At 43.3% G+C, this 24,400-nt stretch overlaps 1 protein-coding gene across 1 annotated transcript; it reads right to left on the bottom strand.

The window, feature by feature from the left end:
- Window positions 1–359: 359 nt before the first annotated feature.
- On the bottom strand, window positions 360–1,414 carry LOC138260129 (nuclear apoptosis-inducing factor 1-like). The gene is made up of 2 exons (XM_069208316.1): window positions 991–1,414; window positions 360–772 (listed from the first exon to the last, which is right to left on the bottom strand). Exons 1-2 carry the CDS (start codon window positions 1,412–1,414, stop codon window positions 360–362), a joined length of 837 nt encoding a protein of 278 aa, XP_069064417.1.
- Window positions 1,415–24,400: the final 22,986 nt, after the last annotated feature.

Genomic DNA, 24,400 nt, shown 5'->3' with positions numbered 1-24,400 from the left:
TATGCAGGACATGGGCATCTGGGGCAGAAATGCTGCTCACACTCCATATGTCCTCACTGTCCTGAAGGGTGTCACCAGTGCCTCTTGCTGCCTGGGAGGTATGAAGTAGGTCCACAGCAGTAGTAATGCGGCCTAGACCCCTGGCCACATCTCCAGCAAAATGTCCCAGTTCAACCTGGAGCGTCTTGACAGGCATGTTGTTGTGGTGGCTAGATGGCCAATCGACTGACTAAGCCAGTCCAATTGTGCAGCTGTGCTGCGCTCATTGCACCTTACATGGGCCCGATCTGCCACTATTTCCTTACATAGGTCAGTGATGGCAGTGGTGAGTTTAACCATGTTGCTATTCATGGTGATAATCATGTTTCCACATTCCCAAATCCCTGTGTGAAAGTCTGTTGTATACGCTGTGAATTCCTGTTCATCAACTGCATGTGTTTGTTTTGCTGGCGGTGACTGCTGATTAGGGATGCCTCCAGTCCCAGGAAAAGTTGTGTACTGGCATCCTCCTCACTTGCATCATATGTCAGACGATGCCTTCTACGCCCACGCCCTGCTAATCTCTGTGGCTGGCTATCACGCATCTGTGGACCGCGTTTCAGGTTTACACCCTCATTGTCCACATCTGTGTACTCTGTTATTTCAGGTGCATTGGGAACAATGGTTGGTGTGTTGCAATGCTCAGCGTAAATGCTGACTGCCTCTTCTGCTGCTTTGGTGGCCTCATCACCTCCCTCCACACTGGGATCATCAGTGGTTAACTGAGGGAGACCTGTAGGACACAGGGAATACACTGTGCCTCTTAGATGTGCGGCTTAGCAAAATAAAAGTTAATCAAAATTTGGACTACTGTACTATATTACCCATAATGCACTAAACTTGAGGTGGACTTAGAGGCATGGCTATATTTAGATGATGCATGCTTTTGTGAACTGTGGTTGTGTGCATGGTGCCTTGAAAAAGTTTGAATACGTGAGATGTGCCACTTACTTTTGGAGGTTCCTGGTGCTGAACTGTCCAGGTCCCCGATTCTAACAACAGCCTCCGGCCCCAGTGTGGTCTCTACCATACTCCCAATTGCTGTGGGTGGTGGTAATGTGGATGGTCCTCCACCTGTTCCATGTGCCTCCTTCATCCGCTCTGCAACCCTTTCTTTGGTTGTTGACCTTAGATCATACCATCTTTTCCGTACTTCCTCAATGGAGCGGTGACTGACTCCAATGGCATTGATTTTACTTTGTATGTTCAGACAGATTTTTTTTTTCTCTGAGTCAGGTACACTCATTGCTGCCTTCCCAAACAGGACCTCATGGTGTAGACAGCACTCCTCAGTGAGGACTTCCAACTCTTTGTCTGAAAATTGTAGCTTTCTCTTCCTCCCTGCTGTATTTCCCTTCTTTGTTTGGCTAGCCATGGCTGCAGTTGCTTCTCTCAGCTGGGTGTGCCTCTGCTGTATGTGCTGGGTATACTCCTCCCACTTCCATGGGAGGCACCTCCTGGTTCTAAGGTCATTACCCAGCACCAGGAAGTGAAATTTCTCTGTCCTTTTGCACCCGTTCGCTAATTGTGACTCAGTCACAATTTGTGATTCCTGGTCGCAAATTCTGATTCGGTTACAGCCTCATGCGCAATTTAGGTAGTTGCAATTTGCAATTTTGCAAATTGCGATGCGACTTGGCCCCGAATCACAAAATTGGTCTTCTATTTGTACGTGCATTTTGATTTGCGAATCGGTAATTGAGATTCGCATAGAATCGCTATTTCCGACTCGCAAATTTTTGTCTTCGTACATGTGCCCCAGATGTCTAAAGTAAGAAAAGGGCAACTTTCTAAAAGTGGAATTTTCAGAATTACAATTTAAAATCTGCCTTCACCATATGTTGTGATTTTAATATGTGATTCCAGAGGCACCAAACTTGGGGGTCCCATCTCTTATGCTTGTAAAATGTAATAAGTGGTGAAAACCAAATTCAAAAGCTTTTCACTATTAGGACATTTAAAACTTAAAAGTATATACCCTATTTTTTAAATACACTGTGCCCTGCTCTTGGGTTGTCTAGGGCCTCCCTTATGTGTGTATATGTATTAAAAGGGAAGGTTTATACCTTGCAAGAGGGTTAACTTGCCAGGTCAGCATGGCAGTTTTTACTGCACACACAGGCTCTGCAAGGGCAGACCTGACACATGTTAAAGGGCTACTTAAGAGGGTGGCATGATCAGAGCTACAGGCCCACTAGTAGCATTTATTTTATAGGCCCTGGGCACAGGTAGTGCATTTTACTAACTACTTTAAATTAAAATAAATTAAATATGCCAATCATGGATAAGCCAATGTTACCATGTTTTAAACATAGAGCATATGCACTTGAGCACTGGTTAGCAATAGTAAAGTGCTTAGAGTCCTAAAGCCTTAGCAACACAAAAGGATGATGGACGGAGTGCTAACAATGCAAACACTCACCCGCAGTCACAGATCTGGGTTTAATCCATCGTTCTTTTGCTCACCATGCCACCCCAGTTCGGACCCAGCCATATGCAAATCAGTCTTGACCCTGTTCCTCATGGGAACAGTGCAGCCCGAACTGCCAGGCCAGGTCCTCCCCTTGACTGCAAACAAGCATCCTGGGACCGGTTTCAGGGTATCACCCTTCTTCAGCCAGGCGAGCTTGATTCCAGTGGCACAGTGAGCAAGGGACCCATGTCTAGGCATACCCTTCCCACTGGTTCTGCATTCCGTCCATCATTTGTGTTTTGCTTTGCTTTTGCCGCCATAAGTGCGCCGGGTATGCCCAGACGTGGGTCCCGGGCTCACTAACCATGTTGATACAAACAGACTAATACACTACAGATTAGGGCATGGGCCAAGGGTAAGTGGTACTATGTTAAACCAGATGCCATAGAGAAGGGCAAATAGGAACAGTTTCCAGCTCCCATTAACTTGAATAATTATATAACTAAACTGAAGGAAAGTCTCTCTGAAAAATGTCCCTCAGAACCCCTTTTTTGCAAAATGTTCATGTTAAATCTACATTGCGCCTTACGTAGGCTATGCCACATGTACTTTCAGTTGAAGCATGCTCGACAGGAGAGTTAGGACTAACTAGTAAACCAATCTTTAGTATGACTATGGCAGATACCACTACCTTTAATAGAACTCTTCAACTTTTCAGTGTACTCAATACCATGATTTCTCTCAAGTCAGATCAAACATAAAATAAAAAATTGACTAGTTGATTATACTGTGCAAACTGACAAATCTTTTGGTTCATTTTCAAATCAAATCTGTTAATTCAGTTGACTTCAAGATTAGAAACCTACAATTGCAGGTAATAAAATCCCACTTTTCCAATAATGCCTAGCAGCCTAATATCTTCAAGGGATAGTCAGGATACAGAACATGAATGTGCACTGTTTGTACATATGTCACTTTAATTCAGTCAATCAAAAATATCAACCAGTCTTTGAAGTTATAACATCATTCACGGGAGTTACATTATTCATGGGGTTTTTAATAACTCTTTGATGCTTCTCAGTCTCATGGGCTTTCAGATAAGACTCTGTTTTAGCAAAGTATGTCCACTCAGGAGCCGAATATCTTTAACTAGGCACTCCTTGTTTTTTAGATTTCCTAACTTTTGGCTGATAACTGCCACTGTTGCTTTGTTTGATTGGCTCTGTCTCTTCTCTGATTATTTCTGGTATGTGTTCCTCTGAGAGAAAAGTTCTCAGTCTTTCACCACTTTTCTCCCATCTCTCTCCCTCCTTTGCTCTCGGCAGAAGTGTTTGTACTCCTCCCATCTCGGAGTGCACACTCTCAGTTTGTTTCAGCTGCCTGGTTTACTCTTGTTTCATTCAACACAGGTTGTGCACCTGTCTCGACTTGACTTTGAGACACGTGTGTGCAATCTTCTACTCCCTTCCAACATTCATTCAGTGCTTGAATTTGACTCTGTGAATCAGTGGTTGTTGCCACCACTTCTTCACCTGCTTGTCTCTCTCTATTGTTATGAAAGGCATGAATTGATGGTCACATGGATGACGTGGAAAGAGCCCAGAGGGGCTCAAGGCACAAATTTCTGATATTTTTATTTCCCAGGACCCAAAATACTGGACTAAGCTCATGGTGTTTCTTCCCTTGAAAGTGTGTTCCCCAAGTCAGCTAATCTGATGCAGTAGTCAAGAATTTTATAATCTGTTATTTTCACAAGCACAGTTGCAGGCACCAGAGGACATCTCATGGTTTGTAGGCCCAGCAGAACTAAGGGTCATTTCAAGGGTCGTGCACTGCTTGGTCAAGTGAGATTTCAGCATCCCATTGACTTGTCCCTCTACTCTGACACCTCTGGCGTATAATTACAGTGGAGCTTATGTTCTACTTGGAGTAATAGTCAACAGCTTCATGATTTTATTCTTAAAATGGCTGCCTCGAACTCAGTACAAAGAAATTGGTAAACTGAGTTGAGGTTTAAATTTCCTCAGTAGTAATTTGGCCAAAGTAAAACTATCACACCTCTTGGTCTGGTAGGCCTCAACCCAATGTGAAAACAAGCAGACTACCACCAATATACGGACAGTCCATTGCAGATAGGCATTTCTACAAAATCCAAGTGCATCCGGTTATACAGATCTTCCTGTATGACTCATTGTCACAACAGTACTCCTCCTGCCTGCATTAAACCGCTGGCAAGTAATGCACCTGTGACACAAACTCTCTGCAATAACATGCAAATGGGTATTGTACCAAGTCTCAAAGATACAAATCATACCATTTCTCACTATGTGATTGGGACTGTGGAAACTTTTACCTTAGGGCACAACATAGTATTTGGTAACATGGGTCTTCCATCTCTTGAAACACAAAACTCATCATGGGTTTTTACACATCCTGTCCCACTTTTTCTTCTCAGTTTCTGGGTCTTCTTCTTGTAGGGCCCTTAACTTTCCGCAAGTATCACTAGTACCAAATAAAATGTTTGGAATACCATAATTTTCATATTCACATGTGTTTTCTTGATTGAATATACAGGATTCAACAGCACAGTACCTTGCCATTTTGCCCACATACCAGTTTCCTGCGGTAACAAAATCCCATTTGCTACTGTGCACTGCACATTTTACAACAGTTACTTTGCTTGGCAAATGCAGTGCATCAAGTAAGTCCATGACAGGATTTCCATTTATTATGGGGGATCCAGACGAAGTTAGAAACCTCTCTGGGACAACACCTGACTGAAATCATGGACTACGCAAAACAGTATTGACTATTAGTGTAAATAGTGACACTCAAATTGTTGAAAAACCAACATGCTGTGGTAAGACTTATCAGTTCAGCCACTTATGCAGATGTTATATTGCACAATAGGAGGCTTCCATGTCACCTTCAGAGGTGCAGACAGCACAAGCTGCTTTCAGAGCTCCTCGTCCATCTGTTAAGCAAGAGCTGTCCATAAACAAGTTAAATTCATTCTTTTCCAGTGAGACGGCTAGAATGTCAGGTCTTGGCAGACAATTTTTAAACATGTAGGCAGTTGTGATTAACCCCATCATCATCTAAGTCATTTTCTGGGAGTGACTAAAGTGTAGATGGTTCAGTACTCTGCAGCCTTTTAAAGAAACACTCTCTGTGGCTAGAAACAATTTTTCTCACTTAGTGAGTCTTGTCACATGTTGTTTTTGAGTGCATATCAACAAAATCTCAACTGAATATGTAACTATTACAATAAGTGCGTAACCCACAACAATGTCCTTGCACAGGTGAGTAGCAGGAACCACCTAATATTTATTTCAGGGTACCCTGCTCTAGAATGGATTCACTTGCAGTCATATTTCCAGTCACTGCCTCAGGTGTGTGGTTTCATAGGGGTGTTCACGGAGAGTCTACATTAGGCTTTCTTGGTATTCCCACTGGTTCAACATTCTTGATCAGATTAATGTCCATGCCTGTAAAATGCCAGACTTCTTCTGTCACCAAATTTCTTAAATCGGGAGATACCTTTTCTCTTGTAAGCAAAGGGAACAGCCCAACTGTTGCTTTGTGTGATTTTAATTTAAAGTCCTCAGCCTCATTGTGTGTCTTAAGTTCAACACTGTCTGCTGTGCAATGGATCACATAGTTTAACTTGCAAAGTATGTTACTGCCCATTAGACTGACTATACTTGATTCACATATTACAAATTGAGGGTACAATTTGAGAGACACTATTTTCACAGGAACCTTTGCTGACAGTTGGTTTGTGCTCTGTAGATTTGCAATACTTACAGCTTGTATTCCTGAGAGGGTTACGTTTAGGACTACTAACAGTAGACAGGGTAGCTCCAATATCAATCAAGACTGACACAGGGTAGCCATTCACCTCTCTGTCTTCATATAGCCCACTCTTGTCTACCTCTAGAACTGTAGAAAGCACACAATCTTCCTTCCTTCTCAGCACCATCATTGTGATTGAGCAGGGTCCAATCCGAATGTGAGAGTCAAAAATGAGGAACATGTGGAGATTATCAGCACTCATGAAAGGATTCTTTTGAACCTTTGGATTGGGATTCAAATTATACCTTGAGTTGGCCATGTTTTGTTGCATCTTTGGGACCTGGAGAGTATTGGCATTATATAATCTTTGACCTTGCATGTCCTGCATTGGCATCACATGCATTCAATTTTGGTTTCCCATTTGTAGTTGCACACCTTTTTACAAATATGATAAGCAGTATCATTCTTAAACATATTTATGTCTATTCCTGTACTGTGATCAACCACCATTCCTCAACCTCTTCCTTGCACACCTTAATTCCCCGTCTGCAACATCTGACCACTACCTTAGTGACAAACTCCCTGCATTCATGTGTCAACTACCAGAACAGAATGTAACCCTGAACCCACCACATCAAACCATTGTGACATTCTCTCTGTGCCAATCTAGTCTGTGTCAGCATGTATTTCTCCTTAATCATCTGTTTTGCCTCCAAGTCCTCACTGCGATATTTGCTATAGCCCAATAAATCTTCCAAAGGCTTCGGCTGCCAACAAATTACATTTTTCTGTATTGGGGGATAATTACCTAGAGCAAATCCACTTAGGTTTGCCCTTTGTGGATTTTCAAAACTACTATGCTGTCTGAAAACAGTGTAATTGCCATCGGTTGAGATTAATTCAAGCATTCCATCCATTACTTTTTTGTATACATCAATAAAACTTGTATCAACCTGCCATAATAAGCTTGCACAGACTCTTTGGATTATTGGGTAATTCTGTTTATCTTGAGTTAATCAGCCTGTTTCTGAGGATCTTCATTTTCTAATGCACAATCACCTAGTTATAATTATCCATAACCGTAGGAGACAGCACATTCACATCTTTTTGGAGTCCAACATTTGGCCAATCAACAGCCAACTTGCATTCTGCTCACAAATCTTTCAGGACCTCAAAGTCGAAGAACATATTCAAGTTATCCCAAAGCACTTGCAAAATGTCCACAAATCTGTCCAATGCATCTGTTTCAATGAATACTCTCTGACGTCCGCATTGCTCTTACTAGTTTTCTCTTCTTCCTCTTTTTTCTTTTTCCTTTACTTTCTGGAGATAAGTCATTGAACTTTAAATTGTTCATCCATTTTCAGATACACCCTACTAGTTCCTTCCTATATAACTTTAAACTGGAGTACTTATGGTCTCTAAAATATTCTCACACATGAACCTTCTGAAATTCTTCTTTAAATCCTGGCTTTTATTCAAAGCAACTCTAAAGCTAGCTTTTCCAGTCTTTTGTAAGCCTCACAAGCACACTTTGCAACTTCCTTGCTCAAGAACTTCAGTGTAACAATCTGAAAATCCTAACAGAAGATTTTCCTTTGTAAGCTCCACAACTTTTGCCTTTAATCTTTGTGGTAGGGAGGTCACAGTGTTTTAGGGCTTTTTTTTAGAAAACAGTCCAGTCAGGGAGGTGACATCCAACCAACTTATTGTATTCTGTTAGTTGCACAGAAATTCTCAATATATCTCTCTGTTTATGGGTTCTGCCCAGGATGTAGTCCTTTCTTGGTCTTTGCATTGTTTCTGCTGGTAATAGGCCACTTTTCTCCCACTGGGTTTTCTAGTGCTCTCAGGGACCCCATGACAGGCAAACAGTGGGAGTAGGGAGGAAATAACAAAAAGGATGTGGTCAGGTAAGTATTCCTTTGTTCTGGGTCTCTTTATGTATGCAACAGGGAAGGGGTTTGTGAGGAGTTCTTTATGTGGTTCACTCTCAACGTGCTTCCCAGGAGAGACCTTGGTGCAGTAGTGAATTCCATGTGGGTTGTGAGGAAGAAAAGGGATAGACTGCACTTCCTTGTCTCCTCAGGTGTGCCCTTGGTCCTCCACTCTCTTTCATCCCCAGCCCCCTCTTGCCTCCCCCACACTCCTTAACACTGATGTTATGTGATTGCGAAAGCACATCCTGTACCTGGACTAGCCACATCCTTGCTGGGACATGGCAGGCCCCATCACATCCCCTGTTGCTCTCTGCTCCTCTCTACAGTTCTCTCTCCGCTCCATGATCCTTCTGGCTCTCTGGGTCCTCTTCTTCTGCCTGTTTCTCGCTTTTCTCTTCCCGTTGTCTTCTTCCTTCTTTCTCCCTCCGGTACATGACTGTGTCCCCGCCTCCGCACTCCTCCATCTTTACTTTCTCCTCCCCAGCGTCTGCACGCTCCTGGGTGCATACTGGCATTATTCCCTTGTTCGTCCCCCTGGGAGACTTAAGGGCCGGCCCAGGGCTTCTCTGCCCAGGTGTCTTCTGCCCCAGTGGTAGCGCCCTGTCACAATCTTAAAATATCCAGTTCTCATGGTGATGTCTCTTTTTCTTGAATTTGCGATTCTTGATCTGTCCCAGCTCCAATAACGAGCATATTTCTACAGGGCTTCCTTTCTGTATAGGCTTGTGCTCCCAAATCTGAAACCCCAAGAGCACTAATGTATAGAGGTGGTCAGGAAGTTAGAAAATCACCCAGAAAAAAATCATCTTTGTCATAGTTGCTCTTATTTCTCTGCCTTTCTCCTTCACCTTTCTGACATGATTTCTTTCATTTTGTCTTCCTTTTTATATCTCACAAACTATTGTGACCTACTCAATTTGTCAATCACATCCTCTTTTCTCCCCTGCTGTTATACATTCAAATTTGCCTACATACAACTTTGGACCTTATTGTTTTATTGTTTTTTAAATATTTTTCCTTCTCTTGCTCATGTGTAGCACCTTCCCATGCATTCAAGTCTTGTTGAGCCAGTCGTGGCAGATTATTCATTTTTTTTAATACTCACCTTAAGTTCTCAGTTATTCTCAGATTGAAGATGCCATGTAGGGGGAATTGCAAGCATCCTGTATTTGTTGAGATATTATGCCATTGTTTGATTAAAATGCAGGTAAACTGACCTTCATAGTCATATAGTGTGTGGGTAGGCCCTCTCTAGGAGTATCCTCACCCTCATGGACATGTGTTCTCATATCATTTCTCAACACAGATCCTCCAAAATGTAATATAACTGTCAGTTCTCAACAAATCAAAGTGTAATACTCAGCAGTGCAAAAATCGAATCCTAAAGCAACACCACTGAACTGAACACTCACATGTGCAGCACTCAATAAAGCAATGACCAAGTCCAGTGTAGCACACATGCTACATAATGAATCTCAGAGAGACACCTAATGATATAACTAGCCCAGAGTCCAATAGGAACCCTTGAAGTGTACCCCAACAGACAAGGAAAACTATACAAACCTGAACTAAAACTAGTTAATTGACAAAAGGGAAAAAAACACAGAACCTGCGAAAGAGTGGGGAATCCAAGCAAGACCACACCCAAAACTCAAAGCACATATATAGATAGGGATGGCGCATGGTGGGGCAGAAAACCAAGGAAAAAGGCACCTCCATCAAACAGCAATGTGTCTGGAGCCTACCCCAAAGAAATAAAACACTTTGGGAGATCGCAAAAGCAATTCAAAATTTCCAGGCACATCTGGGAGCAAACATAAAATTCCAAGAGGAAACTAAAGCAGTATGCCACTCCAAACCATGACACTATCCTCTAATCTCAAGGTCAGGCAGAAGGCAGTAATGCTGTGGAAAGAGTACCCTATCTCTGTTACTCTCACCTCTTGTTGATGCTCCTATGTCCCCCTTTCTATATTCCCTGTTGAGGGGCGTGTGGTTTGAAAATAAAACCCTTGATGAACGTTTGGCTCGATTCAGGTGCCCAGGGCCAAATTGTTTTTCTTCAAATAATATGTCTTTATAATAAAATGTATTTGTTTTTCTGCTACAACACAACAGCAACCCAAATAACTTTCTTTTGACCAGAGATCCCCAAGAGGTAGTGGATTTTTAAATATTCTTTTTAACAACATAGCATCCATCGTATACAGTACATTTTCTAAGATGTAGCCCCCAAATGAGTAGCATTGACTCTGTGTAATGAATTTGACTTGCAACGGAGGTATGTTGGGGAGGTAGGGTGGAGAAGTGCTGGGTTTGGCGGGCTGGAAGATGGATGTTCTGCTCAAGCTCTAGTTCTGAAGAAAAGACAATCTCAATTGTTTTTAGAACATCCTCATTCCTTAAAACTACCCTTACCATAGCCATACACATGTCCATACCCCTCTCCCAGTCCTGTATTTTGGGAACACACTTCCCCGTTTTTGGGCACTGCCTGTTTTGGCACCAATGTATCCCAAGGTTATCAACAGTTTAATATAACTAGGTATATCAGTGTCTTTCGATATACCTTCAAATCAAAGCGAAGCTGTTAGGTCAGTGGTGGAGTCTGTAGAATCCTCTAACCTTCCCTTAATCAGCAGCCAGTGTCTCTGGATTTTGGAACACTCCCACAGGATATGTATGAACGCCCTCTGTCCACAACTGCACATGTACCAGTCTCTTGCAGCCCCAACTATTCTACTTAACAATATAGTTATATGAGTCAGTAGCTGTTTTTATGGCCTCTTCTCTCGAGAACCTGACTGCATCCCACCAGTCATCATCATCCAATGATCTGATCTCACTTTGCTATTTTTCCCTCAACTTCAATAATTCCTTTTGCATATTAGTTATTAGCTTGCTGTAACTGAACAATTTGGCATTAGTGGGTAGCCTTCCGTCCAATAATCTTTTCTCCACTGGTCCCCTTTTGCCTCCTCATCCATTGCTATTCTAAATTGCAGAACAGGTGTTAATTGTAGCTATTTAAATGTTTGAGATGGGGCCATCTCATACTTTTACTGTAGGTGCTCAAAAGGGACAATCCAATTTGCATTTCCATACATCATCTAAAGAGGACTTGCCAGTAAGGTCCTGTTTTTTTAACCCCAGTGGGATTGGCACTACCTGTAACTGTGTTCCAATCCACAGACGATTCCTGGGAGTCAATCTCTTGTCCTACCCCATTTCCCCAGTCAGTGTGTGCTATATGTGGATTACAGTGTTTGTGGCTGGGAGGAGTGTGCCTTCCGGATTTCTCATGTATAGAGCATATATGTATCCTCTCATATCCAGCTTAGATCTGACCAGCCTGTATCCTGTTTCCTCTAATGGGAAGTATTAGCTATGCAGACCTGTGCTGCTTCATAATATTTCAGAACACTTGGGTGTGCTATTTCATTATCATATGTAGAGCAATCCAGAGTGCTCAGCACTGTTTGGGGTGTGCCCCTGACCATACGCAATGTTCTCGGCAATCGATCCATCCTGGTAAAGCAGCAACTTGGTATTCCGAAAGGGGTATTTCGTAGTATATATGTGAATGTTGGTAGTGCGATCATCTTGAATATTACCTCTCTTCTAGGGATTTAGATTGTTAGAGGGCACAAGTGCTCTATCCTTCTTTCTAGCTTGTGTAGCAGTGGGCCTAATGTGTCTTCATAATGTGTCTTTTGTCTCTAAAGACCCACAGACCCAGGTATTGAAAATGATGTGTCTCCACCCTCAATGGTATTAGCTGTATCTCCCCAAGTTGCTGTTAGACCCGTGAGCCATAAGTTGGTCCTCCCCCAAACTTTTTCGCCTGCTTGCTTCATATTTTTGCTGTATCTTTTTATTGGCTTTAGGAGTTTGAGTACTTTACCCCTGCTGACCAGTGCTAAAGTGGAGGTGCTTCTCCCCTAAACATAGTAACAATGGTGTATACACAATTGCTATATTCAATTTACTTGTAAGTCCTTTGTAAAGTGGCATACCATATACCCAGGGCCTGTAAATGAAATGCTACTAGTGGCCCTTCTGCACTGATTCTGACACCCACTAAAGTATCCCTTTAAACCTGTCTCAGGCCTGCCACTTTGACTTGGCATTTAAAACCCCTTGCCAGGCCTTAAACTCCCCTTTGATTCCATACAAATCACCCCTAAGGTAGACTCTCAGTAGACCATAGGGGAGGGTGCTATGTAACTAAAACATAGCAATTATTACATTTTCATAAGGAGCTCTGTTCAACAAATGCACTTAAATCATTCAATTTTCCATATAATTTATTACAAAAGTTACCAATAAGACATTGTATTTCAACAACAAATTATGGCCATTGACGTTTCACGATACTATCATACAAACATATTCAAAGAAAAATCATCTGTTCCACCAATACATTATCCCCATACATCTTTGCTACTAATTATTATTATCTAACTTTTAGAAGCATCAGTTGATTCTAGCCAATGTGTTTTTGCGGTGAGACATAACACTTCTTCAGGGCGTAAAGTCATATTATAGCAGTGGTCTTGCCTCACCAAACACAAAACATTTACATGGGCTTTAACCTTTTGTTCTCTGCACAGTGATATTCCATGGAGTTAATAGGTTGATCTGATGAGGAAAAGTGATCAGAATCCTCCAATGGAGACACAACTAAATGTGAGTACATGGCTGGTTGGTTGCAGCTAATGAGTTCTTCAACCTCTTCAAAAACACAAATAAGCGGTCAATGATTGCCCAAATTCTTTGTAGAAAACTGCATTGCCACCTTCCTGTATACTTCACTATAAAACTACTAAAACTAAAATGTAGAACATGTACTTTTAAGTTTTACATGTCCTAGTAGTGAAAAACTCTGGACTCTGGACAAAGCTTTTCTTCCCTACTGTGAGGCATACTTCTCTCATAGACCAGCACTGGGAATTTCTTAATATAGTTTTAACCTGTAATTTTTGGACCAGACAGAAGTAGTTGCAAGTGGCCTTCCTCCCATTGGATACAGTAACGAGTTTACCCAAATGATGCTTAGCACAGAATATTTCTGTTACATGTCAAATACCACTCTTAGTCTAGTTAGTGATGTCTCAGATTGGCTAGATAAAGCAATCTATTATCAGAGTAGAGGTGCTCTTCTCAACCCTCCTCCCAGTACCAGCCCCATATTTGTGCATCCAATCATATCCACCCTGACATCAGTTCAATGGCAAGAGCATATATCAAGGGACAGCCTCTTCCTTTGGAAAATGTTTGCAAATGCATTCCATTAACTCTCACTCTCACCATGGATTTAGTATAGAGACGTTGTATGCAGGTGATAAATCTAGGCCCAAACCTTATTTTTCAGCATGGCAAGGAGGAACTGTCATTCTATGGAGTTGAATGACTTGTTCTAGCCATACTACCACTATCTGTTCTTCTACTCTTGCCAAGGCCACATTGTTACATAGGTGCTTAAGATTCAATTTGTGGACTGTTGTGCATTGAATCCAGTTCAGTGCCTGTAAATTAAGTAAGTAGCTTTGGTCTATAATCTATTCACCAACACTTTGGCCAATTTTTCATGTCTGCGTTAAGCAGTGAGATTGGTCAATATGACAGACATTGGTACAGGGTCTTCTCTTCCTTGTGGATCAATGCAATCACTGCAGTACTTAGATTCACCGCTAGTTTCTTAAGAAAAAAATGTCTGCATGTACATGTTATGAAGTGGCTTAATCACCTTATGTGCCATATTCTATAGCATTCAATAGGCAGACCATCTGTTGTTTTCCCTGTCTGCAGCTGTGTGAGTGCCTGCCCTATTTTGTCCTCTGTGAATTCTCTCTCTAGTGAAATAATTTCAGCCCTTATTAGTTGTTGCATGGGGCAGTATTTAATAAAACTTTCTAAATCCAGCGGACATAGTTCCTCATTACAAACCTGGCGGTCGGTGTTAAAGTGGCATTAATACCGCCAACAGGCCGGCGGTAAAAAAAATTTGATTTTGTCCCTGGCGGTAACCGCCATCAAAGACCACCACTTTAACACACTGACTGCCAAGGTGGTAACGGCCACTGGGCTGGAGACTTTTGTCTCACCCGGCGGCCGTCACAATCCCACCCTCAGGATTACGGCCCGGCCTACCGGCATGGTTTTTGTGCCAAACTTACCACCACGAAAACCATGGTTGTGGGCACTATCAGTGCCAGGGAATCCCTTCCCTGGCACTGATAGCGGTCTCCCCCGCCCCTTTCCCCAGAGTCCTTCCCCACCCTCCCCCTCCCTCTCTTGCCCCCGCACATATACACACCCACACGCACACCCATATACACACATGCACACACGCATACCCACCACCACCCACGCATGCACATATACATGCCCACATACATGCCCACACACCGCAACACACACCAACATACCTTGTCACACATTCATTCACAACACTCACAATCAGTCATTCACGCACGCTTTCAACATGACTCACACCTGCATGCATGCATTCCAAAACATACACACCCCCCCCCCCACATACAGCCACCCCGTTGGCAGAGGGTCCTCTGGGTGGAGACGGTCCGCGGCACTACTGTCAGCAGCAGCGTCCGCCAGCAAAACACTGCCAGGCCTTATCATTGGTCACGATACGGTCAGCGGTGTTTTGATGGTGTGGCGGTGCTGCTGTCAGCAGCGCCGCCTTACCGCCCTCTGCCGCCATGACCGTCAGCGGTGTTCCACCAGCATTCTGGTGGAATACCGTTGGTGGTCATGATACACGTAGATGGCTGGTAGCCACGGTGGCTGTATGTGGCGGCCGTCGGCTGTGGCGGTAGGCGCTAGTTACTGCCAATGTTGTAATGAGGGCCATAGAGTGTACCAGGACAACTGCAGACAGTCTGCTGATGTTTCTGCTATCTCATGAGTCTCTGCTGCCTTTTGGTCATTGAAGGTTAGTAACACTCAAAAATGCCTTTGTTCCCATTCCCAGCTATTCAACCAGGCCAGCTGTTTTCCCTGCCTTATCACCTGTTTCATACCCATGCTTCTGTTGACCATGTAGTTTGGACATCATTAGTTCTGATGTTCCTTTTTTTGCCACTATAAAGCATGCCTTTCCATCTGTAGGCTGTAATGCATGATCTGTTTATATCTGTTGTAGTTCCCATTCTAGCTCCACTATCTGCTACTCCTTCATTCTTCAGTGCCCAACTTGTCCTGAGTTTATCACCCCGCTTATTGTGGCTTTGTGTCTGTAACCAATTCTTAGTTTGCATTTTCTATTAAATAGAGCTCCCTAGGATCACCTAAACTGTTATCTACTGTAGGGTTCGTTAGGTGCCGTGACGCCATTCTCCAGTCCTCCCTCTTGCATCTTTTATATATACCTAAAATCACCCCAAGTGGGTAATGATCTGACACCCTCTGTGCCAAGTATTTTACAATTATAAATTGACCCAAGTATGTGCAAGTCATGTCGAAATGACCATTCTGAGTGTTGACCTATTCAGGGGCTGTGAATCATGGGCCCAAAGCTTTTAGCAAACCAAAAAACACTCTTTCTATGGAATGAAGCATGAGTTATAGTTACATTAGGGCATGGGTTACAGTGTGTGTGTGTGTGTGTGTGTGTGTATATATATATATATATATATCTATCTATATATATATATATATATATATATATATATATATATATATTTCTTTGTGGTATATTTCTTACTGGCTGCTGTCGCCTCTAAGTAGTTAAAGGTAGGACTTCTATATAAGGCAAATGGCATGTGATAGAGCACTAAATTGCACCATACTTTTACATCTAAATTAGAGATTTGAATTTATAGAGGTAAAAAACATACCCCCATCCCACAAACATGGATGTCACTTAGTGGTGACCATATATTAAAGCTGTGACCCCAATCTTTCCTTGGCACTTTCTTCTTTGGAACCCTCATGAGGTTGTAAGAGCAATGTCAGAAACAGAAGTTAAACAAGCCTGTAGTGAATATTGTTTACTTAGCCTCTCAGCTACATTGTGTACATGATAACTGAAAACTGTCAGGGGCCACAGTGGGATCTAAGCAAAGTACCACAGTCGCAAATCAATTATCAATTGTTGCATTTGGAGATTAAATTAGACCGTTGTAATTCAATATTCGCTATCCAATTTTGCTACGAGCGATTGACAATATTGCAAATGGCCAACATATCTTAGGCAGCTGCTCACGCCACTTGTGTTTTTCATGCTATTTGTTTACATGGACTAACATGAAATGTGTCTTCACTCTTACATTTTATGCAAAAACACATTTATCACTAAAATATAGTGCTAAAAGACAGATTTGCATTGTATGTAATTAGGTGTAGTTTTGATAATTTTCCTGTAATTCTACATAATTAAGAGATTTCACAAACCCCTAGAAAGAACCCCTGCAAAGGGCATTTCTGTACCTCTTGCTGCTCCTCATTATGTGAATAAAGCAAGCAATGCAGGTGAGAGAAGGACAATATATATATATATATATATATATATATATATATATATATATATATATATATAAATAAACCCAAACTTCCTCCAAATAACACGAAAGTCCTCGGACACCAATATGTGATAAAAAAAATATATATATATATTTACAAAGCGAATGCCACTACATTATATATATATATATATATATATATATATATATATATATATATATAGACAGAGAGAGAGAGAGAGAGAGAATAGTGTGGAATGACTATGAGGGGGAGTCTGGGAAATAACGAAAGGAAGAGCAGGAAGAGGACATTACAGAGAGAGCGGTGATAGATAGAAGAGACAGAGTATTAGATAAACACGTGAAAGTGTGTGAGACAGCTGCAAGTGATAGTCGATAGTCAGGTAACACGCTGCCAAGAGTCAGGCCAAGAGAAAACAAGAGGAGATGGCAGCATAAAAGATGTGATATGGATAGACCTGAAGAGAAACAGATAGCTATGGACACAGAAAGAGAGGTAGAGGCAGGTGTAAAAGGGAAAGACGGGGCAGGTAAGAATCTTTAGAATGGTACACCTCAGAGATGGAGAGGTAGGAGACAAATTAGAAAGAGGGAGCAGAGAGGGGTAGATGCAAGTGAGAGGTGAGAGACCTGTGACAAAGGGTAGGTTCAGCAAGAAGGAGATGGAAAAGATGGGGTGGCAGGTGAGAGATGTGATAGAGAAAATGACATAAGAGACAGCAGAAGAAGAGGAGACAGGTGTGAGAGAGGCATGATAAAGAGACATGTTAGAAAGGCAGGTGTGAGAGGTGGGAGGTGATAGATGAGAAAGAGACAGATAAATGAAGGGAAATAGTTGTGAGAGTGGTGATAAAGTGATAAACCTCAATGGCAAATAGAGAGGTTAAACAGGATAGCGATAGAGATACAGTGCTGACCGGAATATGGAGACAGTATAGAAAAAGACAACTGAGGGGAAGGTGGATAGGGGAGAAGGTGATAGCAAGTCGGTCATATAGAGACTGAGACGGGTAAAAAGAGACAGACAAGCAAGGGAGAGAAATGGGTCCAAGGGAGAGATAAGTGTAAAAAGAGGCAGGCGAGAGTCAAGTGAGAGAGGGAAGGCTTCTGAGATATACGGAGACGCAGTTGAGATAGCAGAGGAGAAAGGAGAGGTGAAAAAGAGACATCAACTGATGAGAAAGACAGATGAGAGAGGTAATTCAAAAACATATGGTTGTGAAACAGAGAAGAGGAGGGTGACAGTGGGTCATTATTATAATACATTTTAATTTACATACAGGAGCACCCGTTAGCTCCTTTTAACCTGGGGGGCAGAAACCTCTAGGCACCAGGGATCATTTTTTTTTTTTTTTTTTTTTAAGTGGGGAGCGACCCCTTAGGCAAGGGTCGCTCCCCTAGGGAGCAAATTATATTTAGGCCATTTCTGCCCCCCTTGGGGGCAGATTGGCCTATTTTGATGAGGTCAATCTGCCCCCAAGGGGGGCAGAAACCCCTAGGCACCGGGGATTTTTAGTTTTTTTTGTTTTACAGATGGGGAGCAACCCCTTGGACAAGGGTCGCTCCCCCGGAGGGGAAAATTGTAATTAGGCCATTTCTGTCCCCTTTGGGGGCAGATCGGCTGATTTTTGCTACGCCAATCTGCCCCCAAGGGGGGCAGAAACCACTAGGCTCCGGGGAATTTTTTTGGGGCGCCAAAGTCACGCAGGGGGAGCGACCCCGTAGGCAAGAGTCGCTCCCGGGGGAGGGGAGTTGGGGGGGCAAATTTATTTTAGGCCATTTCTGCCCCTCCTGGGGGCAGATCGGCCTATTGTTATTAGGCCGATCTGCCCCCAAGGGCGGCAGAAACCTCTAGGCGCCAGGGCAAATTTTTTTTTTGTGTTATTTTTTTGGTTTGTTTGTTTTTTTAGAGATGGGGAGCATTAGGCAAGGGTCGCTCCCCTGGGGGGAAAATTGTATTTAGACCATTTCTGCCTCCCTTGGGGGCAGATTGGCCGATTTTAGGTCAATCTGACCCCAAGGGGGCAGAATCCAATAGGCACCAGGGATTTTTTTTTGGCCCCAATGTCACGCAGGGAGAGCGACCCCGTAGGCAAGGGTCGCTCCCGAGGGGGGGTGGGGGGTTGGGGGGGCAAATTTATTTTAGGCCATTTCTGCCCCCCCGGGGGCAGATCGGCCTATTATTATTAGGCCGATCTGCCCCCAGGGGGGGCAGAAACTTCTCGGCGCCAGGGCAAATTTTTGTTCGTGTTTTTTTTTTTTTTTTTTTTTTTTTTAGAGATGGGGAGCGACCCATTAGGCAAGGGTCGCTCCCCTGGGGGGCAAATTGTATTTAGACCAGCCCCCTAGGGGGCAGAAACCACTAGGCACCGGGGATTTTTTTTGGGGCGCCAATGTCACGCGGGGAGCGACCCCGTAGGCAAGGTTCGCTCCCAAGGGGGGGGGGTTGGGGGGGCGGGGGAGCAAATTTATTTTAGACCATTTCTCATCCCCCCCTGGGGCCGGCTGAGCTAGAGGCCATAATCCACAGGTAGGCACTTTGCAAAAAACACCTCTGTTTTCTGTGAAAAAAATTGATGTGTCCACGTTGTGTTTTGGGGCATTTCCTTTCGTGGGCGCTAGGCCTACCCACACAAGTGAGGTACCATTTTTATCGAGAGACTTGGGGGAACGCTGGGTGGAAGGAAATTTGTGGCTCCTCTCAGATTCCAGAACTTTCTGTCACCGAAATGTGAGGAAAAAGTGTTTTTTGGGCCAAATTTTGATGTTTGCAAAGGATTCTGGGTAACAGAACCTGGTCAGAGCCCCACAAGTCACCCCATCTTGGATTCCCCTGGGTTTTTTTGTTTTCAAAAATGCGCTGGTTTGCTAGGTTTCCCCAGGTACCGGCTGAGCTAGAGGCCAAAATCCACAGGTAGGCACTGTTTTCTATGAAAAAATGTGAGGTGTCCATGTTGTGTTTTGGGCCATTTCCTTTTGTGGGCGCTAGGCCTACCCACACAAGTGAGGTACCATTTTTATCGGGAGACTTGGGGGAACGCTGGGTGGAAGGAAATTTGTGACTCCTCTCAGATTCCACAACTTTCTGTCACCGAAATTAGTGGAAAACGTGTTTTTTTAGCCAAATTTTGAGGTTTGCAAAGGATTCTGGGTAACAGAAACTGGTCAGAGCCCCACAAGTCACCCTATCTTGGATTCCCCTAGGTCTCTAGTTTTAAAAAATGCACAGGTTTGGTAGGTTTTCCTAGGTGCCCCCTGAGCTAGAGGCCAAAATCTACAGGTAGGCACTTTGCAAAAAACACCTCTGTTTTCTTTCAAAAAATTTGATGTATCCACGTTGCGTTTTGGGGTGTTTCCTGTCGCGGGCGCTAGGCCTACCCACACAAGTGAGGTATCATTTTTATCGGGAGACTTAGGGGAACATAGAATGGCAAAACAAGTGTTATTGCCCCTTGTCTTTCTCTAAATTTTTTCCTTCTAAATATAAGAGAGTGTGGAAAAAAGACATCTATTTGAGAAATGCCCTGTAATTCACATGCTAGTACGGTCACCCCGGAATTCAGAGATGTGCTCCTCAACACCTTATCTTGTGCCCATTTTGGAAATACAAAGGTTTTCTTGATAGCTACTTTTCACTCTTTATATTTCAGCAAATGAATTGCTGTAAATCCATTATAGAATGAAAACGCACTGCAGGGTGCAGCTCATTTATTGGCTCTGGGTACCTCGGGTTCTTGATGAACCTACAAGCCCTATATTTCCCCTCAACCAGAGGAGTCCAGCAGACGTAACGGTATATTGCTTTAGAAAATCTGACATTGCAGGAAAAAGTTACAGAGTAAAACGTAGAGAAAATTTGCTGTTTTTTTCACCTCAATTTCAATATTTTTCTTTTTCAGTTGTTATTTTCTGTAGGAAACCCTTGTAGGATCTACACAAATGACCCCTTGCTGAATTCAGAATTTTGTCTACTTCTCAGAAATGTTTAGGTTTCTGGGATCCAGCATTGTTTTCATGCCCATTTCTGTCACTGACTGGAAGGAGGCTGAAAGCACAAAAAATTGTAAAAATGGGGTATGTCCCAGTAAAATGGCAAATTTGTTTTGAAAAATTGGGTTTTCTGATTCAAGTCTGCCTGTTCCTGAAAACTGGGAAGCTGGTGATTTTAGCACCGGAAACCCTTTGTTGATGCCATTTTCAGGGAAAAAACCACAAGCCTTCTTCTGCAGCCACTTTTTCCCATTTTTTTAAAAAAAACGAAATTTTCAATGTATTTTGGCTAATTTCTTGGCCTCCTTCAGGGGAACCCACAAAGTCTGGGTACCTCTAGAATCCCTAGGATGTTGGAAAAAAAGGACGCAAATTTGGCTTGGCTAGCTTATGTGGACAAAAGGTTATGAGGGCCTAAGCGCGAACTGCCCCAAATAGCCAAAAAAAGGCCTGGCACAGGAGATGGAAAAGGCCTGGCAGGGAAGGGGTTAAGTGCATTCAACCTAATATGCCATATTTCAGTTAGGTAACTTGCAATTAATAAAACAACAAAGTCTCTTGTGCTAGTTTTACATATCCTGAGGGCATTTACTCAATCCCCAAGGACAAGAAGTCTGCACAGTGGTATAATTAATTTGAGATGTTGCTTTGCTTAGGCTTTACAAAAGAATAAAACGTTCAATGTTATCTACTGCCTTTCAGCCTATCAGATACAAATTTGATACATCACCCTTTTTGATCAAATAGCAAGTAAAAGAGGCTAACGGAAGAATCCCTAATCTAAACTTCACATAAAATCCACGTGCAAATGAGTTAGAAAGCAAGCTCAAATATACTTCAAAATCTGTCACTCATTTAAACATTAGAAAAGAGCCCGACAAACTGCACGAGGGAACTCAAGAGATTTTCTCTCCAGACTGATAATTTTAGTTTGTTATTGGCATCCCGATGTAGCCAAAGATCTTTCAATATGTCTTGTGCAGCCAAGTTTTATATGAACTAGCCAGGGAATATTCCCATTAGATTATCCATCCATTATTGTTCTAATACAGCCTCTGTAGGGTTCTAAGTCCTCATTGGACCAAAGTCTTATATAGTACTGGATGGGCCTCAATGCTGGAATATCAGAAGTTGCTTATGACTAAGGTCATATCTGATTGGCAATGTAGGTGTACCAGTAGAGAGTCTTGAAAGAGGCTTTATAAATAAATTTTCCGTTCTTTCAAGAGTACCAAGATCACAGTGTCCCCACAGATCCGCCATAAAGAGCAGCTCCACATGCTTGAATCTTATATATCTCCACAGGGGGAGAGATTGCAAAGGTGAAAGCCCTATTGGCAAATATTAGTATGGACCCTGTTTCAAAGTCAAGCTTTTATCCATTTGGGTCATCCATCTATGACAGTCCTCCGTCCTTGCACCCAAATAGTCAATCTCAGTGACCTTTTCTAATGCCTTACCCTCTAAAAATATCTTGCTCTTTATTTTTTACGGGCACCAAACACCATAAATTGTGTTTTATTGCTGTTAATTTATAATCCAGACCCTTTGCAGAAAAGACTTAGGGCCAGATGTAGCAAAGTTTTGCGAGTCGCAAATGGCCCGAATCGCAATTTTTGACACCGCAAAATCGGAAATGGGATGCAAAAATCCCATTTCCCTAGTGCAAATTGTGATGCGAGCCATTACCGACTCGCAAAATTTGCGACCTGATTTTGCGACCCACAAATAGGAAGTCGCAAATTGCGAGTCGCAAACCATATGAAAAAGCCACTCGCAAATTGCGACTATTCGCAAAAAGCCCATTTTGCACACCCACATTACCACTAAGTCAGAACAGGTGGTAATCAGAACCAAAGTATAAAAGGAGACCCAGAAGGCATCTGGATTACTCAAAATCGCTGTAATATATGTGATAGCAAGGAGGAGGAGAGTCCACGCCGCCCAGCAGAGGAGGAGGAGGAGCCAGAGACAGGAGAGGATATACAGAACCAGGCAGACACTTTTCCAACAAACTGAGGAGGAGATGTATGGCAAATACAGACTCAGCAGTGCAGCAATATTAGAATTAATTGAGCTACTCAATCCGCAGCTTCAACGCCAGACTGTGCGCGGCAGCGCTAACCCCACACATGTGCAAGTGCTATGCTCACTGCACCTCTTGGCCTGGGGTAGCTATCAGGGGGTGATTGCAGTGGCAGGTGGGGTATCCCAAAGTGCACTCTCACGGTTCCTCAGATGTTTCCTAGATGCCATAGTCACACACACATGTCCAGATACATATACCAACCCAGGAATGAGGCAGAAATTAACAGCACCAAGTTGGAATTCTACAGAATTGCCAACTTCCCTCATGTAATGGGTGTGAGGACGGGACACATATACAAATTTGCCCTCCTGCAAATCTGGAATATCTGTTCCGCAATAGGAAATGTACCCACTCACTGAACATCCAGGTGGTATGTGACGCCCATAATGTCATCACTGACATTGGAGCCAAATTTCCAGGGAGTACGCATGACTCTTACATTTTCAGGCACAGTGGAATACACCAACGCCTAGAACGTGGGGAGCTTGGAGATGACTATCTATTAGGTATTGCTGAATACACCCTGAAGCCATAGACACAGGTCACTGTAGAAACCATCCATGCCCTGCTAACATTGCTTATTTTTGCCAAACAGGTGACAGTGCATATGCGCTAAGACCATGGATACTTACCCCGTACCTAACACCTAGCAATGAGAATGAGAAGCGATATAACAGTGCACATCCGTGGACCAGAAATGTCATAGAGAGGACCTTTGGACTGTTAAAGGTAAGATTCCGATGCCTCCACAGAAGTGGAGGTGCGCTCCAGTGTGCCCCAATAACAGCATTCAAGATAGTTGGTGCATGCGCAATACTACACAACATTGACACCAGACGTGGGCTACATCTCACCCCTGCAGACCCAGATTCGGAGGATGAGGAGCAAGAGCTACTACATCGGCAGCCTGGAGATAGAAGCATTGCAAATCAAGGCAGACAGAGACGGGACCACATTGCAACCCAATACTTTGGAAGGTACGTGGCAACTGACACCACACTCACTAATGTCACACACAAAGAGCCCAGTTGCGTAGTGGAACAAAAAAAACTTTTTAATTTGTGAACCTAATGACGAAAGAACATAACTGTCTGTAAGGGGCTGCACATGTCCACCCTTAATGAGGACACATTAACTGCATGTGCCTCATGAGTCCTGCAGTGTTCTTGCCTACATCCTCCTCCTGGTTCGCCCAGCATGGCTCGTCCCAGGTGGGTCAGCTGACCCCTGACGTGCACTTCCACTCCTCAGTACACGTGTGTCAGTGGCAGATACACTGCTGATAGTGGACCCCTCCTCACTGTCCTGAGGGGTCTCACCCGTGCCCCTTGCCACCTGCCCGGCCTCCAACATGTCCACTGCGTGGCTAATGCGGCCCAGTCCCCGTGCCACATCCCCTGCAAAGTGGCCAAGTTCCACCTGCAGACTCACAGTCGGTCTTGACAGGCCTGTAGTGTTCATGGCAAGACGGCCAATGGACGCTGCCATGCGGTCAAATCTAGTAACTAGGTGGCGCTCCGGGCGCCTTACGCTGTGTCTCTCAGCCACCAGTTCCATCAGAAGTTGGCGGATTGACTGTGTAAGTTCGCAAACATTGTCATTTAGTCTTGTGAACTGTGTGTTCACATCA

Source organism: Pleurodeles waltl, chromosome 2_1 (genome assembly GCF_031143425.1).
Source record: "Pleurodeles waltl isolate 20211129_DDA chromosome 2_1, aPleWal1.hap1.20221129, whole genome shotgun sequence".
NCBI lineage: Eukaryota > Metazoa > Chordata > Amphibia > Caudata > Salamandridae > Pleurodeles > Pleurodeles waltl.
This window is presented reverse-complemented; position numbering and strand designations above follow the sequence as displayed.

Excerpts from the sequence above, each read along its gene's own strand:
- LOC138260129 (XM_069208316.1), bottom strand. The coding sequence starts at position 1,414 with ATGGCTAGCCAAACAAAGAAGGGAAATACAGCAGGGAGGAAGAGAAAG. Across the intron at positions 773-990 it reads AGCACCAGGAACCTCCAAAA|GTCTCCCTCAGTTAACCACT; the intron begins GTAAGTGGCACA and ends TGTGTCCTACAG.